This window comes from Anguilla rostrata, chromosome 14, assembly GCF_018555375.3.
Source record: "Anguilla rostrata isolate EN2019 chromosome 14, ASM1855537v3, whole genome shotgun sequence".
Classification (NCBI taxonomy): domain Eukaryota; kingdom Metazoa; phylum Chordata; class Actinopteri; order Anguilliformes; family Anguillidae; genus Anguilla; species Anguilla rostrata.
Genome location: NC_057946.1, coordinates 29,431,776 through 29,450,878, shown reverse-complemented (window position 1 = coordinate 29,450,878; position 19,103 = coordinate 29,431,776). Strand labels below are relative to the sequence as shown.

At 44.7% G+C, this 19,103-nt stretch overlaps 1 protein-coding gene across 2 annotated transcripts in view; it reads right to left on the bottom strand.

Moving 5' to 3' along the window:
* LOC135238918 (DENN domain-containing protein 1A-like) overlaps positions 1-19,103 on the bottom strand; it is a 30,341-nt gene that overhangs the window by 8,693 nt on the left and 2,545 nt on the right. For both annotated transcript variants that reach the window (XM_064307099.1, XM_064307100.1), the window contains exons 3-12: positions 16,090-16,133; positions 10,475-10,524; positions 9,972-10,088; positions 5,465-5,534; positions 5,100-5,180; positions 4,250-4,303; positions 3,467-3,577; positions 3,119-3,219; positions 2,148-2,193; positions 1,702-1,803 (exon numbers count right to left, since the gene is read on the bottom strand). In XM_064307099.1, coding sequence (XP_064163169.1) covers positions 1,702-1,803; positions 2,148-2,193; positions 3,119-3,219; positions 3,467-3,577; positions 4,250-4,303; positions 5,100-5,180; positions 5,465-5,534; positions 9,972-10,088; positions 10,475-10,524; positions 16,090-16,133 — 776 coding nt within the window. The remainder of the gene's footprint in view (positions 1-1,701; positions 1,804-2,147; positions 2,194-3,118; positions 3,220-3,466; positions 3,578-4,249; positions 4,304-5,099; positions 5,181-5,464; positions 5,535-9,971; positions 10,089-10,474; positions 10,525-16,089; positions 16,134-19,103) is intronic.

Here is a 19,103-nt window from a genome sequence, read left to right as displayed (position 1 = left end):
GTATCGCGGCTGTTCTGAAGAGTAAAGCAGTGTGGCTAGTAAAAGAGAGGAAGTCCCTGGCGGTTTTATGGGGTTCCTGCGCACAGAGGCACCGGGTGCTTTACGGGCACACAGGTCTCTGATGTTGAGCCTTTATTGCCACCGTGTCCCATTAACGGACCTCCACACCGGACTGTGGGCGGAGCCTCGGGGTCTGGCGCTGCTACCAGGGGGCCAATAAAACTCCTCCGGTGACTCATTTCGGCATTCACATCATTCACATAATTCACATCATTCATATCATCCACATCATTCACATCATTCACATCATTCACATCATTCACATCATTCATATCATTCACATCATTCACATCATTCACATCATTCACATCATTTATATCATTTATATCGAGTCCATCAGACAGTGGGCAAGGGCAGCCATGCTACAGGACAGCCTAATGTCAGCTACCTACAGGTAATTATGAAAAGGAACACACTCAACTCCACATTATAATGAGTAAGACAGGAAGCTGAGTCTTACAACAAGGACATGCGGTGTCATTGACGCAAAGCACCACTCCCACTACTGTCAGTTACTTGAGTGCTCATAGCTACCCTGTGTGGAGAATCTTCAACGTGCTAAAAGTGAGTTAGTGAGCGAGTGAGTGAGTGAGTGAGTTACAAGCCAGGTCCATGAGGTGTTTCGCATCTAAAAAGTACGAAATCAATATGATCCAGGACAGCGCTCCCATTCCGAATTTTTCGCAAATGGTTCAGTCAAGACTGCATTCTTCAGTGTGCAAGAAGTAACATACAAAACACAAAGTGTAATGAATCATATATAGCCAATCTGCTGCAACAGGATAAATCACACAGGACATCACAGGGCCAACCGCATGCACGAAACGAGCAAGAGTCATATGAAAAGTCAATGACAGCCACTCATTAAGGCCTGCTGGCATTATGTACACAAACAGTAAATCCAAAAAGAACCTCTCTGAAGGAGGATTTTATCTCTGTTTCCTCCCATATGTGGCAGTGTGATAGCTTCAATGCTTCAATGATTTCCTTTCACCATACCATGACAGTGGACACAATTATGCCAAGGGAAATTAACACTGGGAATATGTGGCAGAAAATCATCATCATTTTTTGGCATGTATGGCATGTTTGGCATGAAATAATCACTTAAATTATACCATTTCCAACAAAATCTAGGAAGACTTTCAAAAGATCTGCTTACAAGGGTCTGTTTGAAAAATGTTCCAGGATTTATGAACAAATTGTTTTACCTCTGTAGATACTGTATGAGACAGTAGGCTGAAATAAATGCGGTGCATCCTCTAGAGGTACTTCTGTCTAGGCTTTAATACATCAGATCTTTGAACCCAACATAAATTAATCAGTGTTACATTACATGACATTTATTTAGCAGACACTTTTATCCAAAGCAACGTACAAAAGTGCAAGTCATGGTCATTGGACAACTACAAAGCACAGGTTCTCTAACAGGTCACGCTAGCCCAAGGAATGCTGCGTCTTTGGAATGCAGGACATTTCAAAATCTGCATTTTCCACTAATTCACTTGCGTTTTGATAAAAAAAATAACTATTTTTTGCCATAATATGCCAACTTGATCAACCCAAGTCCTGTGTTTCCCATTGGTGTATTTACCATTAATTTGCTTATTGGCTAGATTGTAAACGTATCACAGTACTGACCGTATCATTAGGCAGGCACTGGAGATCATCGTATGGAGTCTCCAGAGTGTTGGTGTCGACGTTGAGGATCACCACGTCTTCCAGCATCATTCCTCTCACTTTCTGCACAGAGAGACAGTGAATACGATATCAGCCCTTTACCAACTACTGTACACAGGGACAACAGAGGGATCGTGACATCAGTCGAGGTTCAATGGCGATCCGCATCTGGTGATGAAGTGCTGGAGACATAACCTCTACTGCCTATGAGGCCTCAATGTAGCGCTTGGATAAAGGCACTCACTTGATCCTCCTTCACAGGGACACGAGGTCATGACATCACGGTCCATGGAACCTGTGTGATGAGCGGAGGCACTACCTGGAGAGTGGTGCCCCAGAGTGCAATTTCATACAGTGATGAAGACAGACATCATGAGCAGGGAGAGGTTCTGTGTGAAGGGGCTTACCTCCATTAAGCTGGAGTGCACTCCAATGAGGTAGGGCATGGGAGCACTGAAACAGAGCAGCACAAATACACAGTATTTATTTAAAACATTTTGAGAAAGGAGGTTGGAGGTTTGATGAAAGGGTAGGAAACTGGGGACTGTGCTGCACATTCATTTTCTTTCACATTCATTTCATCTACTGATGGTCAATAGAGAAGCAGCATGCTGATAACAGCAAAACTGTGCTCCTGCACGCCTGGCTGGTGTCTCACAGCTCAATGTGGACCCAAATGAGGGCGTGGCCTGCCCTGAACATTCTGGCTCCTGCACAGAGCACCTGGCCAATGGCGTGGCGGCCCTGGTTGTAAATTATTCCTGGCACACAGCCCTGACTGACTGAGTAAAGCTTGGGGGGTTGGGAGAATATCCTAATTAGCTTTTTTGGTTCCTCCCCTTGGCCTTGAACGCAGCTAATTAACACCAGGCTAGTCAGTCTGTGGGGAGGTACAATCTGCTGCTGGGACAAACTGAAGCAGGATCCAGAACATATGTCTTCTTTTTATTTAAATATATGCAAATCAGGGGGAGCTTGTGCCAACTCTACAGTGCAACTGTACAGTACGCAAATCAGTCGTTCGTTCATTAATAAAAACATGACGTGTGTCGACCGCCTCTAGCTGAACACCATGGTGCTCACTCTCACTGACTTTCTCTTCGCTCCTCTCCTTTCAGTGCTTAACCTTCATGTTGTCTTCAGGTTAAAAAAAAGAACTTTTTCTCAGTTTAACAGCAGCGAAAACCCCCTAAATGTATGGACAGACAGTATTCATACAAACACAGTGAAGATAGGATAAATACTGTATAATCACGGTAAAAGAGACACTTTCCCACTCAGAGTAAAAGCAGGACAGATGCTGTCCAATCGCAAATGAGGCACAACAAAGATCACCCAATCACATCAGTGCAGGATCTTCCTAGTGTTCCATACTCACCAGCAGTAGTCTATGAGGTACTGAGGGAGGACTGGGATGTACACGTGCTGCCAAAACATGGGGTACAGCATGGCCGCCGAGCCGTGGATACAGGAGGTTAACTGCAGGAAACACAAATCACATGCATACACATGCACACACACACACACACACACACACACGCATACATATCCCTGTCAATGACACTGTGTCAAATAGAACCACTTTGTCGTCTTGGCAGCAATATGTCAGTGGCATCTCTGGACTCCACTAAAAACTTCGCCAAATTGGGACACAAATAAAAATTCAGCTCAAGTTTCACTCATGTCACATGACAGGGGTGAGCACAGGAGGGAAAGCTCTACTCACAGTGCTTAGCTTGGTGCAGCAGATGAGGATTCGCCGTTCAAAAAGCATACTAGCATACAGATGGAGGATGTTACTGACGTCTACTGCTACAAAATACTCTGTTAGGCTTCTCTGTAAAGAGACAAAGATGGACAGAGAGAAGGAAGGGTGGTCACTGATGACATCACATTTCATTACGTTGATTTTTCATCAAAATGAGCGACCAATTCAAATCCAAGAATCCACGTGAGGATTTGACCAATGAAGTGGCCAGTAAGAATTAAACCCAGTACACCTTTTGGCTCTCCAAGACCTGGGATGCAGACCCCTGCTTTTGTATCTACTATGACATTCAATGTTACATTGTAGGTTTATGAAATGACTCCTACTGCTGGTTATAACACTCAAAACTTGGTCCCTGTGCCTGTATACATTTGAATGCAAAGCATTTTCATTAGTAATTAATTAAAACTATGCCTGCATTAAATCTAATATACACTGAAAAAAATGTATGGGATAAACCAAAAAATTTTACTTTTAGTTTATTACACCTATATATTTTTTAGGTTTTCAATGAACTTAAAAAAATTCAATTGGGAGAACCTAAAAACATATAGGTGTAACAAAATTAAGTCAAATTTTAGGCTTATCCAAGAAAACCTTTTTTCAGAGCATGATATTAAATGAAAATAAGGAGAGACAGAGTACAGATCTGCTCTCACATCACATGTGCCTCCATAACAAAGACCAAAGCGGAACCAGATGGCAAAATGGGAAGACGCAGGAGAGAGACGAAGGACTCACGTTATCAGGAATGCTGGGAAGTTGCCGGATGTCAGGCACAACGAAGTGAGAATGCTGCACACACAAGGAGTGATCATTGTCATTTGACACTCTTTGTTAGAAGGAACAATCTTTTGGATTCCAGAACAGGAACTAAAGACCAAAGTAGTCAAAAAATTGTTCATTTACCATGTGAAGAGAAGAAAATAAACTTTTTGTAGTATTCATGCTCACTTTAATTATTTGAATGTGGGCTGTCCATAGGCTATACCTCTGCATTTAATAAGGTTCTCATTAAAAAGATTATAGTCACACATTACTCTGCAGATTTACAGTTTTTTCTGATAAATTTGGGTACAGATGGATATAGTCCCTACCGCTATGAAAAGAAAAAAAACATTGAGAGGAGAGAAGAAGTGGAGAGAGGGGGATAATAAGTGATGTGGGAATGGATGAAAGGAAAAGAGGATAATAGTGTCTGGATTGATGTGGTGCTTCAGCAAAAAGATGACGAAAGAAAAACCCAGTACGACCCAGTAACCAATCAGGAAAGTCCAAAGGGGAACCACAGAAGCAAAGACCCCCCAGACACATGACCACAACCAATGACTAACCAATAAGATCCAGACACATGACTGCTGATCATCATGCTAGCAGAACCCTTGCACTCACCACTGATTCAATCCTGTTCAGACTACAGGAAGGAGACCCACAGCCCACCAATCAGGTGACTGCCAGCAGGGCCTCCCGGGGCCCGTAGTGCTGGCACTGTGGTATGAATAAGTTCTGAACCTGAGTGAGCCTAGAGTCTGACTTCCTTCCTTCAGCCTGAGCTCCTGGGTCATTTCCACAATAGCACCATCAGACTCACCACACTGAGATGAACAGGCACACCGGGCTCAGGGATAGGGAGAGTGTACAATGTTTCCAACAGCTCCCTCTGCTGGCCATCCTGAATCACACATACAAACGTACAAATGTCTGAATGCGAGTACAAGTACATAATGATACACACATTCTCCTACATGCACACAAATTTGCATCCACTGTAAGAAAATATGCCCATAAAATGGCATCGTAGTGGAATTATTATTAGCAATATCAGCAGTGATATCATGTGAAATTAAACATGAAGGAAAAAATACGTTCCTTCAATCATTTCACATTTCTGTGCAAATACAGCAGATGAAGATGGTGACTATAGAATCCTTCACAACAACACACCTGTTCACTCACCTGGCCTTTGATGGTGTAATCAGCAACAACATTGAGGAGCTTGTAGAACACTTCAAACCACGGGAGGTAGCTGAAGATGAGAAAGAGAAATATGAAACCCTGACACTTCATGTGGAACAAACATATAGTCCACTGAGTCAGTATAACAGCCATACACTGCAGTATACACATAGGGGACTACATCCAACTTCTTAACTGTCTTTAAAAAAATGATATCAGTATAGTTGTTTCTGAAATTGAGTTGCCCCCAACTCTCATCTGGACTCCATTCAATCAATATGTCATGCAATTAAATCAGCTACAAATAATTGTTAGATTTGCACCATGCATCCTAGATACAGAGAGCTCCAAGTCCACCAAAGGAGAACCAGTGATCGAGACTGAGCATGTGCAGAGGCTTCTGTCAACACGCAATCTTCCTGGAAGCAGTAAGGCAGTAAAAATTATTATTAATATTATTATTATTATTACAACTGCTATTATTACTGCTGAAACTAAAAGTTGTAAAATAATTATCTTTAATCCTGCTCCTCCTTTGTGCTGTATGACACTAAGCTCCTGAGTGAGACGCCACCTGGACACAGCAGGTAAGGTCGCCATGCTCGCAACAGGGTTGAGCCTTCACACCGAGAACATCACACCCCCCCCCCACCACCCCCCATTTCAGGAAGGCCACGTCTGGCAGCCTGTCCATAAAACCCTAACCCTAACCCTTGCTGAAACCCTAACCCTAACCCTAGCTATAACCCTAACTCTAGCTGTAACCCTAACCCTAGCTATAACCCTAACCCTAACCCAAGCTGTAACCCTAACCCTAATACTAGCTGTAAACCTAACCCTAACCCTAGCTGGAACCCTAACCCTAACCCTAGCTATAACCCTAACCCTAACACTAGCTGTAACCGTAACCCTAACCCTAGCTATAACCCTAACCCTAACCCTAACACTAGCTGTAACCCTAACCCTAACCATAGCTGTAACCCTAACCCTAACCCTAGCTGTAACCCTAACCCTAACCCTAGCTGAAACCCTAACCCTAACCCTAGCCGTCACCCTAACCCTAACCATATCTGTAACCCTAACCCTAACCCTTGCTGAAACCCTAACCCTAACCCTAGCTGTAACCCTAACCCTAACCCTAGCTGTAACCCTAACCCTAACACTAGCTGTAACCCTAACCCTAACCCTAGCTATAACCCTAACCCTAACACTAGCTGTAACCGTAACCCTAACCCTAGCTATAACCCTAACCCTAGCTGTAACCCTAACCCTAGCTGTAACCCTAACCCTAACCCTAGCTGTAACCCTAACCCTAACCCTAGCTGTAACCCTAACCCTAACCATATCTGTAACCCTAACCCTAACCCTTGCTGAAACCCTAACCCTAGCTGTAACCCTAACCCTAACCCTTGCTGAAACCCTAACCCTAACCCTAGCTGTAACCCTAAACCTAACCCTAGCTGTAACCCTAACCCTAGCTGTAACCCTAACCCTAACCCTAGCTGTAACCCTAACCCTAACCCTAGCTATAACCCTAAATCTAACCTTAGCTATAACCCTAACCCTATATGTAAACCTAACCCTAACCCTAGCTGTAACCCTAACCCTAACCCTAGCTGTAACCCTAACCCTAACCCTAGCTGTAACCCTAACCCTAACCCTAGCTGTAACCCTAACCCTAGCTGTAACCCTAACCCTAACCCTAGCTGTAACCCTAACCCTAACCCTAGCTGTAACCCTAACCCTAACCCTAGCTGTAACCCTAACCCTAACCCTAACCCTAGCTGTAACCCTAACCCTAACCCTAGCTGTAACCCTAACCCTAACCCTAGCTGTAACCCTAACCCTAACCCTAGCTGTAACCCTAACCCTAACCCTAGCTGTAACCATAACCCTAACCCTAGCTGTAACCCTAACCCTAACCCTAGCTGTAACCCTAACCCTAACCCTAGCTGTAACCCTAACCCTAACCCTAGCTGTAACCCTAACCCTAACCCTAGCTGTAACCGTAACCCTAACCCTAGCTGTAACCCTAACCCTAACCCTAACCCTAGCTGTAACCCTAACCCTAACCCTAGCTGTAACCCTAACCCTAACCCTAGCTGTAACCCTAACCCTAACCCTAGCTGAAACCCTAACCCTAACCCTAGCTGTAACCCTAACCCTAACCCTAGCTGTAACCCTAACCCTAACCCTAGCTGTAACCCTAACCCTAACCCTAACCCTAGCTGTAACCCTAACCCTAACCCTAGCTGTAACCCTAACCCTAACCCTAGCTGTAACCCTAACCCTAACCCTAGCTGAAACCCTAACCCTAACCCTAGCTGTAACCCTAACCTAACCCTAACCTAACCTACCTAGCTGTAACAACCTAACCTCTACCTAACCACCCTAGCTTATAACCCTAACCCTAACCCACCTAGCTGATAACCCACCCGTAACCCTAACCCTAGCTATAACCCTAACCCTAACCTAGCTTAACCCTAACCCTATAACCCTAACCCTAACCTAGCTGTAACCAACCTAACCCTAGCTATAACCCTAAAACCTAACCCTAGCTGTAACCCTAACCTACTAACCCTAACCCTAACCCTAGCTGTAACCCTAACCCTAACCCTAGCTTAACCTAACCCTAACAACCTAACTCTACCTAGCTAACTAACTAACCCTAACCCTAACCCTAGCTGTAACCCTAACCCTAACCCTAGCTGTAACCCTAACCTCTAACCTAACCTACTAGCTGACCTAACCCTAACCCTAGCTGTCACCCTAACCCTAACCCTATGCTGAACCCTAACCCTAACCCTAGCTGTAACCCTAACCCTAACCAGCTGTACCCTAACACCTAACCTAGCTGTAACCCTAACCCTACCTACTGTAACCCTAACCCTAACCCTTGCTGAAACCCTAACACCTAGCTTAACCCTACCCTATATAAACCCTAACCTCTAGCTGTAACCCCTAACCCTAGCTATAACCCTAACTCCTAACCCTAGCTATAACCCTAACCCTAACTAGCTGTAACCTAACCCTAACCCTAGCTGTAACCCTAACTAACCTAGCTACTAACCTAACCTAGTAACCTAACCCTAACACTAGCTGTAACCCTAACCCTAACACTAGCTGTAACCCTAACCCTAACCCTAGCTATAACCCTAACCCTAACACTAGCTGTAACCCTAACCCTAGCTATAACCCTAACCCTAACCCTAGCTGTAACCCTAACCCTAACCCTAGCTGTAACCCTAACCCTAGCTATAACCCTAACCCTAACCCTAGCTGTAACCCTAACCCTAACACTAGCTGTAACCCTAACCCTAACCCTAGCTGTAACCCTAACCCTAACCCTAGCTGTAACCCTAACCCTAGCTGTAATGGATGTGTGTCAGCCCAGCAGTCTCAGACCCTGTGGTGGGGGGGAGGAGCGGTTGGGGGGGTTTACGGTCTGTGGCATGCCTGCGTTTCATTTATAACCCCTTCCTGCGCCACGGCCCCTCAGGTGTTCCGTTTTCTACGTAGGTCAAAGGTTAAACAAAGGAAAGGTAGGGGGGCACAGAGGGTGGAGCTCTGGGGCATCTCTCTGCCCTGTGAACACCCTGGGCGTACTGCTCAAAGGGCCAGCTGAACGCAGAGACCAGCCGACCTCTGTCAGACAACACATCCTACTGCGGACCCCTGACTTATGAACCGTCAATGGAATCATGAGCTGCAGCGAGGACCAAGACTTTGGCAAAAGTCCTGGAATTCCCCCCCAGGAAGCTCAGAACTCAGCCGCAGTGCTCCTGGTGAGCGGGCGTGGGCTGGCAACCCAAGAGGCTCTATCGATCGATTCTAAAATCGGGCGAGGGCTAGAGGAAGTGCTCAAAAATGAAAGAGAGCAGGAGGTCCCGTAGCAGGCAAATGGGTAAATGAAATTTCCCGGTTGTGGTGTTTAACTGCTCGGGAAGAAAAACGGAGACTGCCATGGAGCGCATGCCACCATTCGAGTGCTTCCAGATGCTGCGGCCTGACTTCACGAGCCCGGCAGACTTCCTCGCAAAAAAAAAAAAAAAAAAGGAATAAAAAAGAAAAAGCTGCTTTCAGAACAGCGGGCAGGGAAGTGATTAAAGCAGGTCTGTTTACGGGGGATAAGGCAAGTCTGGACTTAAACTCCATATGACAGCAGCCGCTGTACAGGACACGTATTGAGCCTGCCTGGACGCACGGACACGTGGACAGACGGGTGGGTTTATAACGAGTGCTGCATAGGACATTGTCCGCTATATTAGTGATTTCAAATAAGCAGTCATTTAAATTTATCTGAAGCCAGTGTCAGGGTTGGGGTCAATTCAACTCAATTTAATTCAATTTAATTGAAAAATGGCCATAAGTTACACAACCTTTTTCCACACACAAACACAATCATGAATTTGTGTAGGAACATACTGTATGTAAACACATTTGCACGCACACACACATGCACACTCGCTCACTCACACACACAAAGTGCTCACACACACACACACACCTCAGGAAGCAGAAGCAGCGTTGGGCCCCTGACAGGCGGCAGAACCCAAAGCGCTGCTTACTCTCGATGTCCGTCAGCACAAAGGTGAAGTTCTGTCCCAGAAACCCCACTGTCAGACTGAGAGAGAGAGAGAGAGAGAGAGAGAACCAAAGATTTAAAGAGATAGATGAGTCTTTCAGGTGGAGTAGCTCATGTAATATTCTGGTGTGTTATTGGTGCTTTCTATCTATAAACTCAGCCTGACTGACCTGACATGGTCGCCGGAGTGCAGTGAGACTTATTACATTAAATTAAAACCACTTGCACACTTATACAGAGCAACATACAGCAGTGGATACCATCAGTACTCGGGAACACAAAATGTAGTATCACTAAAAAGGCACAGAAAGCCCACTAATCAGTAACTGTAATTTTTACTCAATTAACAACCAATCACACTGTTAAATCTTAATCACTCTTACATGAGGCAACACACACCAGCGCACACACACACACACACTCACCTGTCTGCACTGAAAGGGAAGCAGAACCTGGAGACTGCCCGTAGGGTTGCCTACAGACAGAGAGAGAGAGAGAGAGAGAGAGAGAGTGTAAATATTTTCCATTTTTAAACTGATTTCAGTAGGATTTGCTAAATCGACAAATAGATCCAATAAAACCCAAATTTGAGACAGGATAGACAGAGAAAGAGGGAGAGAGGGAGTGTAATAGAACACTTACACACCTGATGGAATAAACAAAACTGAGCATTAACTGTACCAAGCTCAGTCAGTTAAAATCATCTTGGTGATTAAAAAAAAAATCTTTAAAAGAAGAAAAAAATCCTCTTAAACGCAGTGCCAGAGAGAGGCAGGTCAGAGGGAGGAGAAAAGGGTGGGCGGGGCACAGGGAGGTGGGAGGAGTCTCCCGTTTTAAAACACCAGTCTGCCTTAAAACCAGTCTGCCCATATGGGAATCAGGGAGGGGGGTGGAGCTGTCCCAGGGTCTCGAGGGGAGGGGTGAACGCAGAACGCAGGAAACCAGGCCGGTAGCCATGACTGCAGGGCACCCTGGGACGCGTGGCCAGGAAAGACAGTGACACAGCTTTCACCATGGAAACACCCCCTCCCTTCCCCAGGGATGGCCCTCTGGAGAGGGCGCCATGGTGATCTGGAGTCTGAGTGGGAGAAACTTTGGCTGTTGTCACAGCAGCAGATGGCTCAGAAGCACCAGGCACCTCACACACACCTACACACACCTTACAAACACACACACATGCACAAATGTACCTCACACACACACGCACGTACAAACGTACTTCACACACACACATGCACAAACGTACCTCACACACACAAACCTTACATACACACAGACATGCATTAATGTACCTCACACACACACACCTTACATACACACACACATGCACAAACATACCACACACGCACACACAGATGTACACATACGCACAAGCAGAGTGCTTTCTGGTGGGATGTATCTGACCACAATTAACCCATAATTTTAGCCCTTTTTTAAACACTTGTACTCTAACTATGAGATGAGATGTGGGAAAGGCCAGGGAAGACAGAACTGCGGAGGCCGCCCTGAGGATCTGTGTTCATCAGAATGACACGGCAATGACAGAAAGAGTCATGCCAGCCAGCTGATCTGTTCCATAAACAGAGGGTTGCAGGCTCAAATCCTATGCAGGAAACTAGGTTTCCTGCTGAAGCAAGGTACCCACCCCTGTATATATCACTGTATGGATTTACACGCAGTGGAACATACTGTGAATAAGTGCCCTCGCACAGCAGATTAATGCTAAGAGAAATACATGTCAGTAAAAACAGTAGCAAGGTAAAATGAATGCCGACTGCAATAAGTGTATAATTAAATGTTACCCGCAGTAAGCAATTAAATGCTAACGATAATACCTGTAATTAAATTATAACAATGATAACTGTAATTAAATGGTAAGAGCATATAATTAAATGCTAACAACAATAAGTTCAAATAGATACTAACAGTAATACATTTAAATGCAAGGAAAAATAAAAGAACAATAAAATGCTAACGGTAAGAGGTCTAGTGAAACTCCGGGACAGTGCTGTGCATCGCGCAGACCAGACCGAAGGGCTCATGACTAAAATGGAGGGGCACAAGCCACATATTTTAAACGCTTCTGTTGCTGCAATTCCAGGCAGAGTTGAGTCAGCTCTTAGTCTGGGAAGCGGAGCTACAGGAAACCTGACTCTGGACCACCGTGATCATGAGTGTGTGTGTATATGTGCATGCACAAGCGTGTGAGTGTGTGTGTCTGTGTGTGTGTGTGTGTGTGTGTGCATGTATGTGTGTGTGTCTGTGGTCTGTGTGTGTGTGCGCGCACACATGCATGTGAGAGTGTGCTTGTGTGTGTGCATCTGTGTGTGTGTGTGTGTGTGTGTGTGTGTGCCGTTATGTTCCACAGCACACACTTGGATACACAAACCAAGGCAAAATTCAGATACGAAAACTCCCCAATACAAAAAATAACATCTTTAAAATGGTTCTAAGTGAAGCCACAGTAAAAAGGGGCAGCGGGGCCCTGACTGACAGGGTTATTAAACAGGAAACACAGCATTCCTCCTGTACAGCCCTGAAAGCCTTCGTGCTCCTCCAGAGTGATGAAATGCTCTAATGCACAGGGACCCAGTAATATTGAATGTTGGCTATCAGGGATTTTGAAAACGCTAAATTAAGACCTTTTCAGTCCTAACAGGAGAGCCGCGTGTCTCATTAACTTCAATGTGAGGCAGTTACTGTTATGGATTTTAAATAAGCGAAAGTGGCTTTCAAATGACAAACACATGCCATGCATCCTGTCCCTTGGGCACTTCCAGGAAATTGGAAAAAAGTACACTGAACACATGCACACACACACACACACGCACGCACGCACGCACATGCGCACGCACACACGCACAGACACACACAAACAAAAATATACCCACAAGCTGCACCCTTCCCCTCTCCCATGGTTCTATGTAATTGTGGGCATTATAATTATTTTTTATACTAACCAGATAACTCAGGTCTACATTCTTATCATAGAAAGTTGACCCCAGTCCATACTATTCCAATTCGACACATCTTTAAAAACTACATTAAGGGGCATGGCAATCAAGGACGACACTGTGGCAATGCATGTCCTGTATAGCAACACAGCACCAGAAACTCATATAACCTGGAACACTATTACAAGCCAGAACCTCCGGTAGTTAAGGGGCAAAGAGGATGGGGAAGTAAAGGATTTGAGTACCTAGTCAGTATATAAAATCTGTGCCATCCTGTCTGTCCTGACACTGTTATTATGTGGGTTTGGCACCCAGTTGAGTCTTTTACCCTAACTCAACCACTTACATTAAACAAACACAGAGTTAACTAATATGATGCACCTGTATGAGCATGCTACATACTCTAAGAAGGTACAATCTGCACAATCAACATGCACAATCTGCAAGAAGGTACTTAGAGAGGACTTTCATCCCATAAAAACTGTTTTTGGATTGTTCTGTCCAGCAACACAGTGGTAAAAGCATGTTAGTTATAACACGGCAAACGTCTAGATATCCATCTCCTTTCCTGAAAATCTGCTCGAGTGATGCACTGTGTGTGTCACTGGGGCAGACACACTCGCCCACTGAATCAGTGAGACACACAGTAGCTGAATCACAAACACAACACATAGTGAAGCACACACATAGCTGAATACCAAACACAACACACAGCAGAGCACACACATAGCTGAATAACAAACACAACACACAGCAGAGCACACACATAGCTGAATAACAAACACAACACACAGCAGAGCACACACATAGCTGTATCACAAACACAACACACAGCAGAGCACACACACAGCTGAACCAAAAACACAACACACAGCAGAGCACACACATAGCTGAATCACGAACACAACACACAGCAGAGCACACACATAGCTGAACCAAAAACACAACACACAGCAGAGCACACACATAGCTGTATCACTAACACAACACACAGCAGAGCACACACATAGCTGAATCATGAACACAACACACAGCAGAGCACACACATAGCTGAATCACAAACACAACACATAGTGAAGCACACACATAGCTGAACCAAAAACCCAACACATAGTGAAGCACACACATCGCTGAACCAAAAACACAACACACAGTGAAGCACACACATAGCTGTATCACAAACACAACACATAGTGAAGCACACACATAGCTGAATCAAAAACACAACACACAGTGAAGCACACACATAGCTGAATAACAAACAGAACACACAGTGAAGCACACACATAGCTGAACCAAAAACACAACACACAGTGAAGCACACACATAGCTGAACCAAAAATCCAACACATAGTGAAGCACACACACAGCTGAACCAAAAATCCAACACATAGTGAAGCACACACATAGCTGAGCAAGATGTAAAAAATATGTACACCTTTTTTAAAAAAACTTTTCAACAGTAGACAAATCAATAATTTTTTTTTTTAAAACCAAGTAACATCATATTTGGATTTCGTTTCCAAGGGATGGGAGGGGGGGGGGGGTTGTAGTGAACTGAATTCACTTTAAAAAGCTCAAATTCCCATAGCTTTGTAATGATAAAAATAATAAAATATAACTGCCAACAGAGTGTTTGGACCCTTAACAATAACGGGGGTAGTACTTCTGTTTTATCCACCATTATCTCTTTTTCTGCCTCTCCCTTTCCCTTTCCTGCCTCCCTCTCCCTCTAACCCTCTCTGTTTTTGAACTCACATTTTTTTAAAACCCAAATTAAATCTGACTGCTGTCTCCCTTACTGGCTGAGTCAAAGCAGCACACCCTCATCAGCCACATCAAGGCTGAACAACTTCATAGCTCAGATTTCTGCATAACATAACAAAACCATTACAGCTCGTCTTATTAATCCCTCCTCCCTCACCTCACCCCTCCCCCCCCCCCCCACACACACACCTCCCCCACCCCCAAAAATAGCACCCTAGCAGCTGTTTAATTCCACAGACAGGGCATCAGGGTGATCGTAGCATGGCTGCGTGAGGTAACAGGGAGGGGAGAGGACGAGCCAAACGAGCTCGATTTTAATTAAGACTGCTGAGGTTGTGGGGAGCCCTGCTCATTATAACATCCCTCTGCATCAAAAAGCCCATCGTCATATCTGCATGTCATATCGGGAGGACAGGGGGGTAGAAATAATGAGGCTCTGTCCTTGCTCTTTTGATGTGAATAATTTTGCGTGGACGTCCACACATCTACACTACAGCTGGAGGGCTAATTCTGTGAGCCACAAAAGGATTTAGCCAGACTGGTGTGATCTGACCCCAATTTACACTTACTGAGCAGTGGTACAGACCACAACTGGTGACATCACACAAACAAATGGTTAGTAACACAATAACAGCAAAATCAAAATGTAGACATTCAGCAGAAGTGTTCGGCCAAAGTGACTGACAGGAGACACGTTTAACCTGCCTAGAAAATCACCATTAGACAAGCAAAATTACAATGAAACCACAATGTGCTGTCATATAGATGCTCACCACAAAATAAGAGACACATTGTTATTGACTAGTACAGCATTAATATGTGTTAGTAAAGGTGTTATTACTTTTTCCAGAAACTTCTGGTATAGACTTGATTAAGTAAGCTGTGCATGGACAACTCCATTAGATATGAATCTCTTCCAAAATTATTAAATTATACACTGTAAATAGTTCTGTAAAACACAAACCTGGAATAAAAATAGCAAACAAAACTTTAATATGATTAAACATGTGCCAGGCAGAGATCAAATAGAGAATGAAACTGAGACTGACAGAGGTCTGACAGAGACATTGAGAGAGACAGAAAGAGGAATAGAGGGAGCGGGAGAGGAAGAGAGGGGCAGAGATAGAGTGATGGAGGAACAGAGAAAGAGAGAGAGGAACAGGGGACTGAGAGTACGCCATAGAGAGAGAAACAGAGGGGAAGAGGCAGATGGAGAGAGAGAGATAGCGGAACAGAAAAAGAGAAGGAGAAACTGAGCGAGGGACAGAGAGAGAGAAGGGGTGGAAGGAGGGAGGGGAAAGATAGGGCCAATTCCAAACCTGATCTGAGAAATCCTCTGGGAACTGCTGGTGCACCTCTGGATCTGTAAATGATTGACAGGTCAGAGTAATTGGCTTTGGATTAGTGAGTAAGCAGAAAACAGCACATTAATTTACATTAACAGTGGCTACATAAACAGTACATCGGGGGCAGGAAGGACACTGGTTGGGGGGGGGGCACTGGAGTTTGCAGATCACCTGTACACAGTAAAATGTTCAGTGTTAAATCAACTCTTACAGAGTACATATGGTCCCTATTGGACTCCAATGGTACTCTGTTAGAGTTGAATGAACACTGGATATTTCACTCTGTAAAACTAAAGCATTAACCCTTGTTACATTTCCAAGCCCTGACTAACAGTTTATAGTTCCGCGCTGTTTCTCTGCTAACAACTGACTAATGTGCAGTACTGTGCGCACACAGTTACCCTTGTGATCTGAATTGCAGCTATTTGCAGGTTACAACCATGTAAGTTAAGTTCAAGCTCAAGTTCAAATTTATGGATGGCATGGGGCGGGGGGGCAAGGTATAAAAAAGGCTGTAATTCCTACACAGATCACCCAGAGCTGACAGCCTGCACAATAACCGTATTCATTGTTTCAAATCCAGTGAGTCAGAGTACAGAGCCAAAACTACAAAAATCTCTGTCCTGAATGATTGGCATGGTTTGGGTCCACTTAGAGGGAAGGGTCACCTTTATCCTATGATGAAACATATCTATCCTGATGGAACTTGTCTCTTCCAAGATGACTATGCCCCCATCCACAGGGCATGTGGGGTCACTGAATGGTTTGATGAGTATGAAAATGATTGAAAATGATGCAAATCACATGCTATGGCCTTCGCAGTCACCAGATCTCAACCCAATTGAACACCTATGGGAGATTTTGAACCGACATGTTAGACAGCGCTCTCTGCCACCATGATCAAAACACCAAATGAGGGAATAGTGTGTGGAAGAATGGTGTTCCATCCCTCCAGTGGAGTTCCAAAGACTCCACTTTGGAACACAGAATCTATGCCAAGGCGCATTGAAGCTGTTCCGGTGGCTCGTGGCAGCCCAGCACCTTACTGAGACACTTTATGTTGGTTTTTCCTTTAATTCGTCACCTGTCTGTACATATACAGTACATGTATATGCATATATTTATAGATATGCTTTTATATATATCTATACAAAATTCACTGGCTCTGTCTTCACTACACAGACAGCTCCCTAACCCCCACTGTTCCTTAAGTCCCACACAGATGATTTTTTAGAAACCGTGTAGAATGCACTGGGACCCAGGAGGGAAAGGGAACACCCCCAGGGGGCTCGATTCTCCCCCTGCCAAACCTGCCACATAGGACAGGAACACAGACGGCCGGGCACATTTCCCTGGAAACCTCTCGGACATTCCTTTTGTTCTCTTCATTTTGGGTTTTTTTCCCCCCGCTTGTCTTTGTTAATTTTTATGCCAGCTTTTGAAGGAAAAACACCCTGCTCCGGTCTGTTTCTGTGCACATCAAAGTCTGCGGTGAAAGCTCATTTTTAAACACAGGAAAAGAGGCTGGGGGGGTAGATAAAATGAAAGTGCAAACCGAGGTAGCTTGAACAATGACCTCATCCACAAAGAACAACTCTCAAACAGGCAGCCGTGGATAAAACAACCTCCACTTTTTCCGGTAAATATGCCAGCAGATCCTGAACTTTCATGTCTTTTTAAAAAAATTTTGTATTAATTGTCCTATGCGTGAGGGTACAGGCAGGCAGCACTGGCCCACCCCTAATGGGGCCTTACTAACACTGGCCCCATAACTATAAAGACAGCCAAGTACTGGCTGTTTTACTCAGATCTTAAAAAATTACTTAAATAAATGCACACAATGCACACACACCCACACAAACAAGCACAAGCACGTGCACACACACAGACAAAGACATACAGACACAGAGACACACAGGCACAGGCATGTGCACTACACAGACACACACACACATGCAAGTGTACACAAATACACACACACACACACACACACACACACACACTGCATCCGTTTTAGTTTCCTTCTTCTTTGTACAGCACCCTGTACATGGCCAGAGCCACTCAGGGGTTAAGTGAGGTCACCCAGCTCTTCTGTGAGCTGACACCTCATGTGGGCGGAATGTCACCAGACTGCCTGCTAAAAGTCACCCCCTTAGGCACAAAAAAGTTATTAGCATGCGACAGAAAGAGGCTGCTGGAAGGATCATCCCGTTAAAGCACTGATATCATCCCGTTAAGGCACTGATAGAGCAGGGATCGGCACCGGGGTCGGGTACCGATTCTGGACCTTACCAGTACTGACATCTGGTTGGCAGACCCACGGCACAAAAGCACCAGCAGGCTGACAGATACGACAGAGTCTCACCACTGACCCCTGCTGGTCTATCGGGTGCCTGCACGTTCGTACACTGAGCTGCGCAGGACGAGTCTTCCTCTGACTCATGTCTGTGCTAGCCCCACTCACTCACTGTGGTGTGATAAGCAGCAGCAGCGACAGCTGACAAAACGCGGTTCGGAGGAGTGCGCATGCTGGTCAGCGCCATCCCAAAATGACAACAGACGTCACGATGAGCGTCGCAGTGTGAACATGACTGAGCATTACAAATTTGAGATAAAAAGGAGAAAGAAACATTTTCAAAGGATAGGACTCCAGATTACAAGATTTTCACCATGTAGGGTTTATCCAGATTACACGGTTTTCACATTTCTGGGCAATTTTTAATATGTTTAGATTTTATTAATATTTGAATTCAGCATGCACTCACAGTTGGTCAGAATTGCATCACAACCCTTTCTAAAATAGCTTGCTGTAGACATGACTGTATAAATATATGTACACTACATGTGCATAGCGGATTATTCATAATGAAACAGTCATGATTATTCCCAACAGCTCTTGCTGCCAGTCATGCATGTGCATGTATAGGGGCAACATAGCTCAGGAGGTAAGAGCGGTTGTCTGGCAGTTGGAGGGTTGCTGGTTCGAT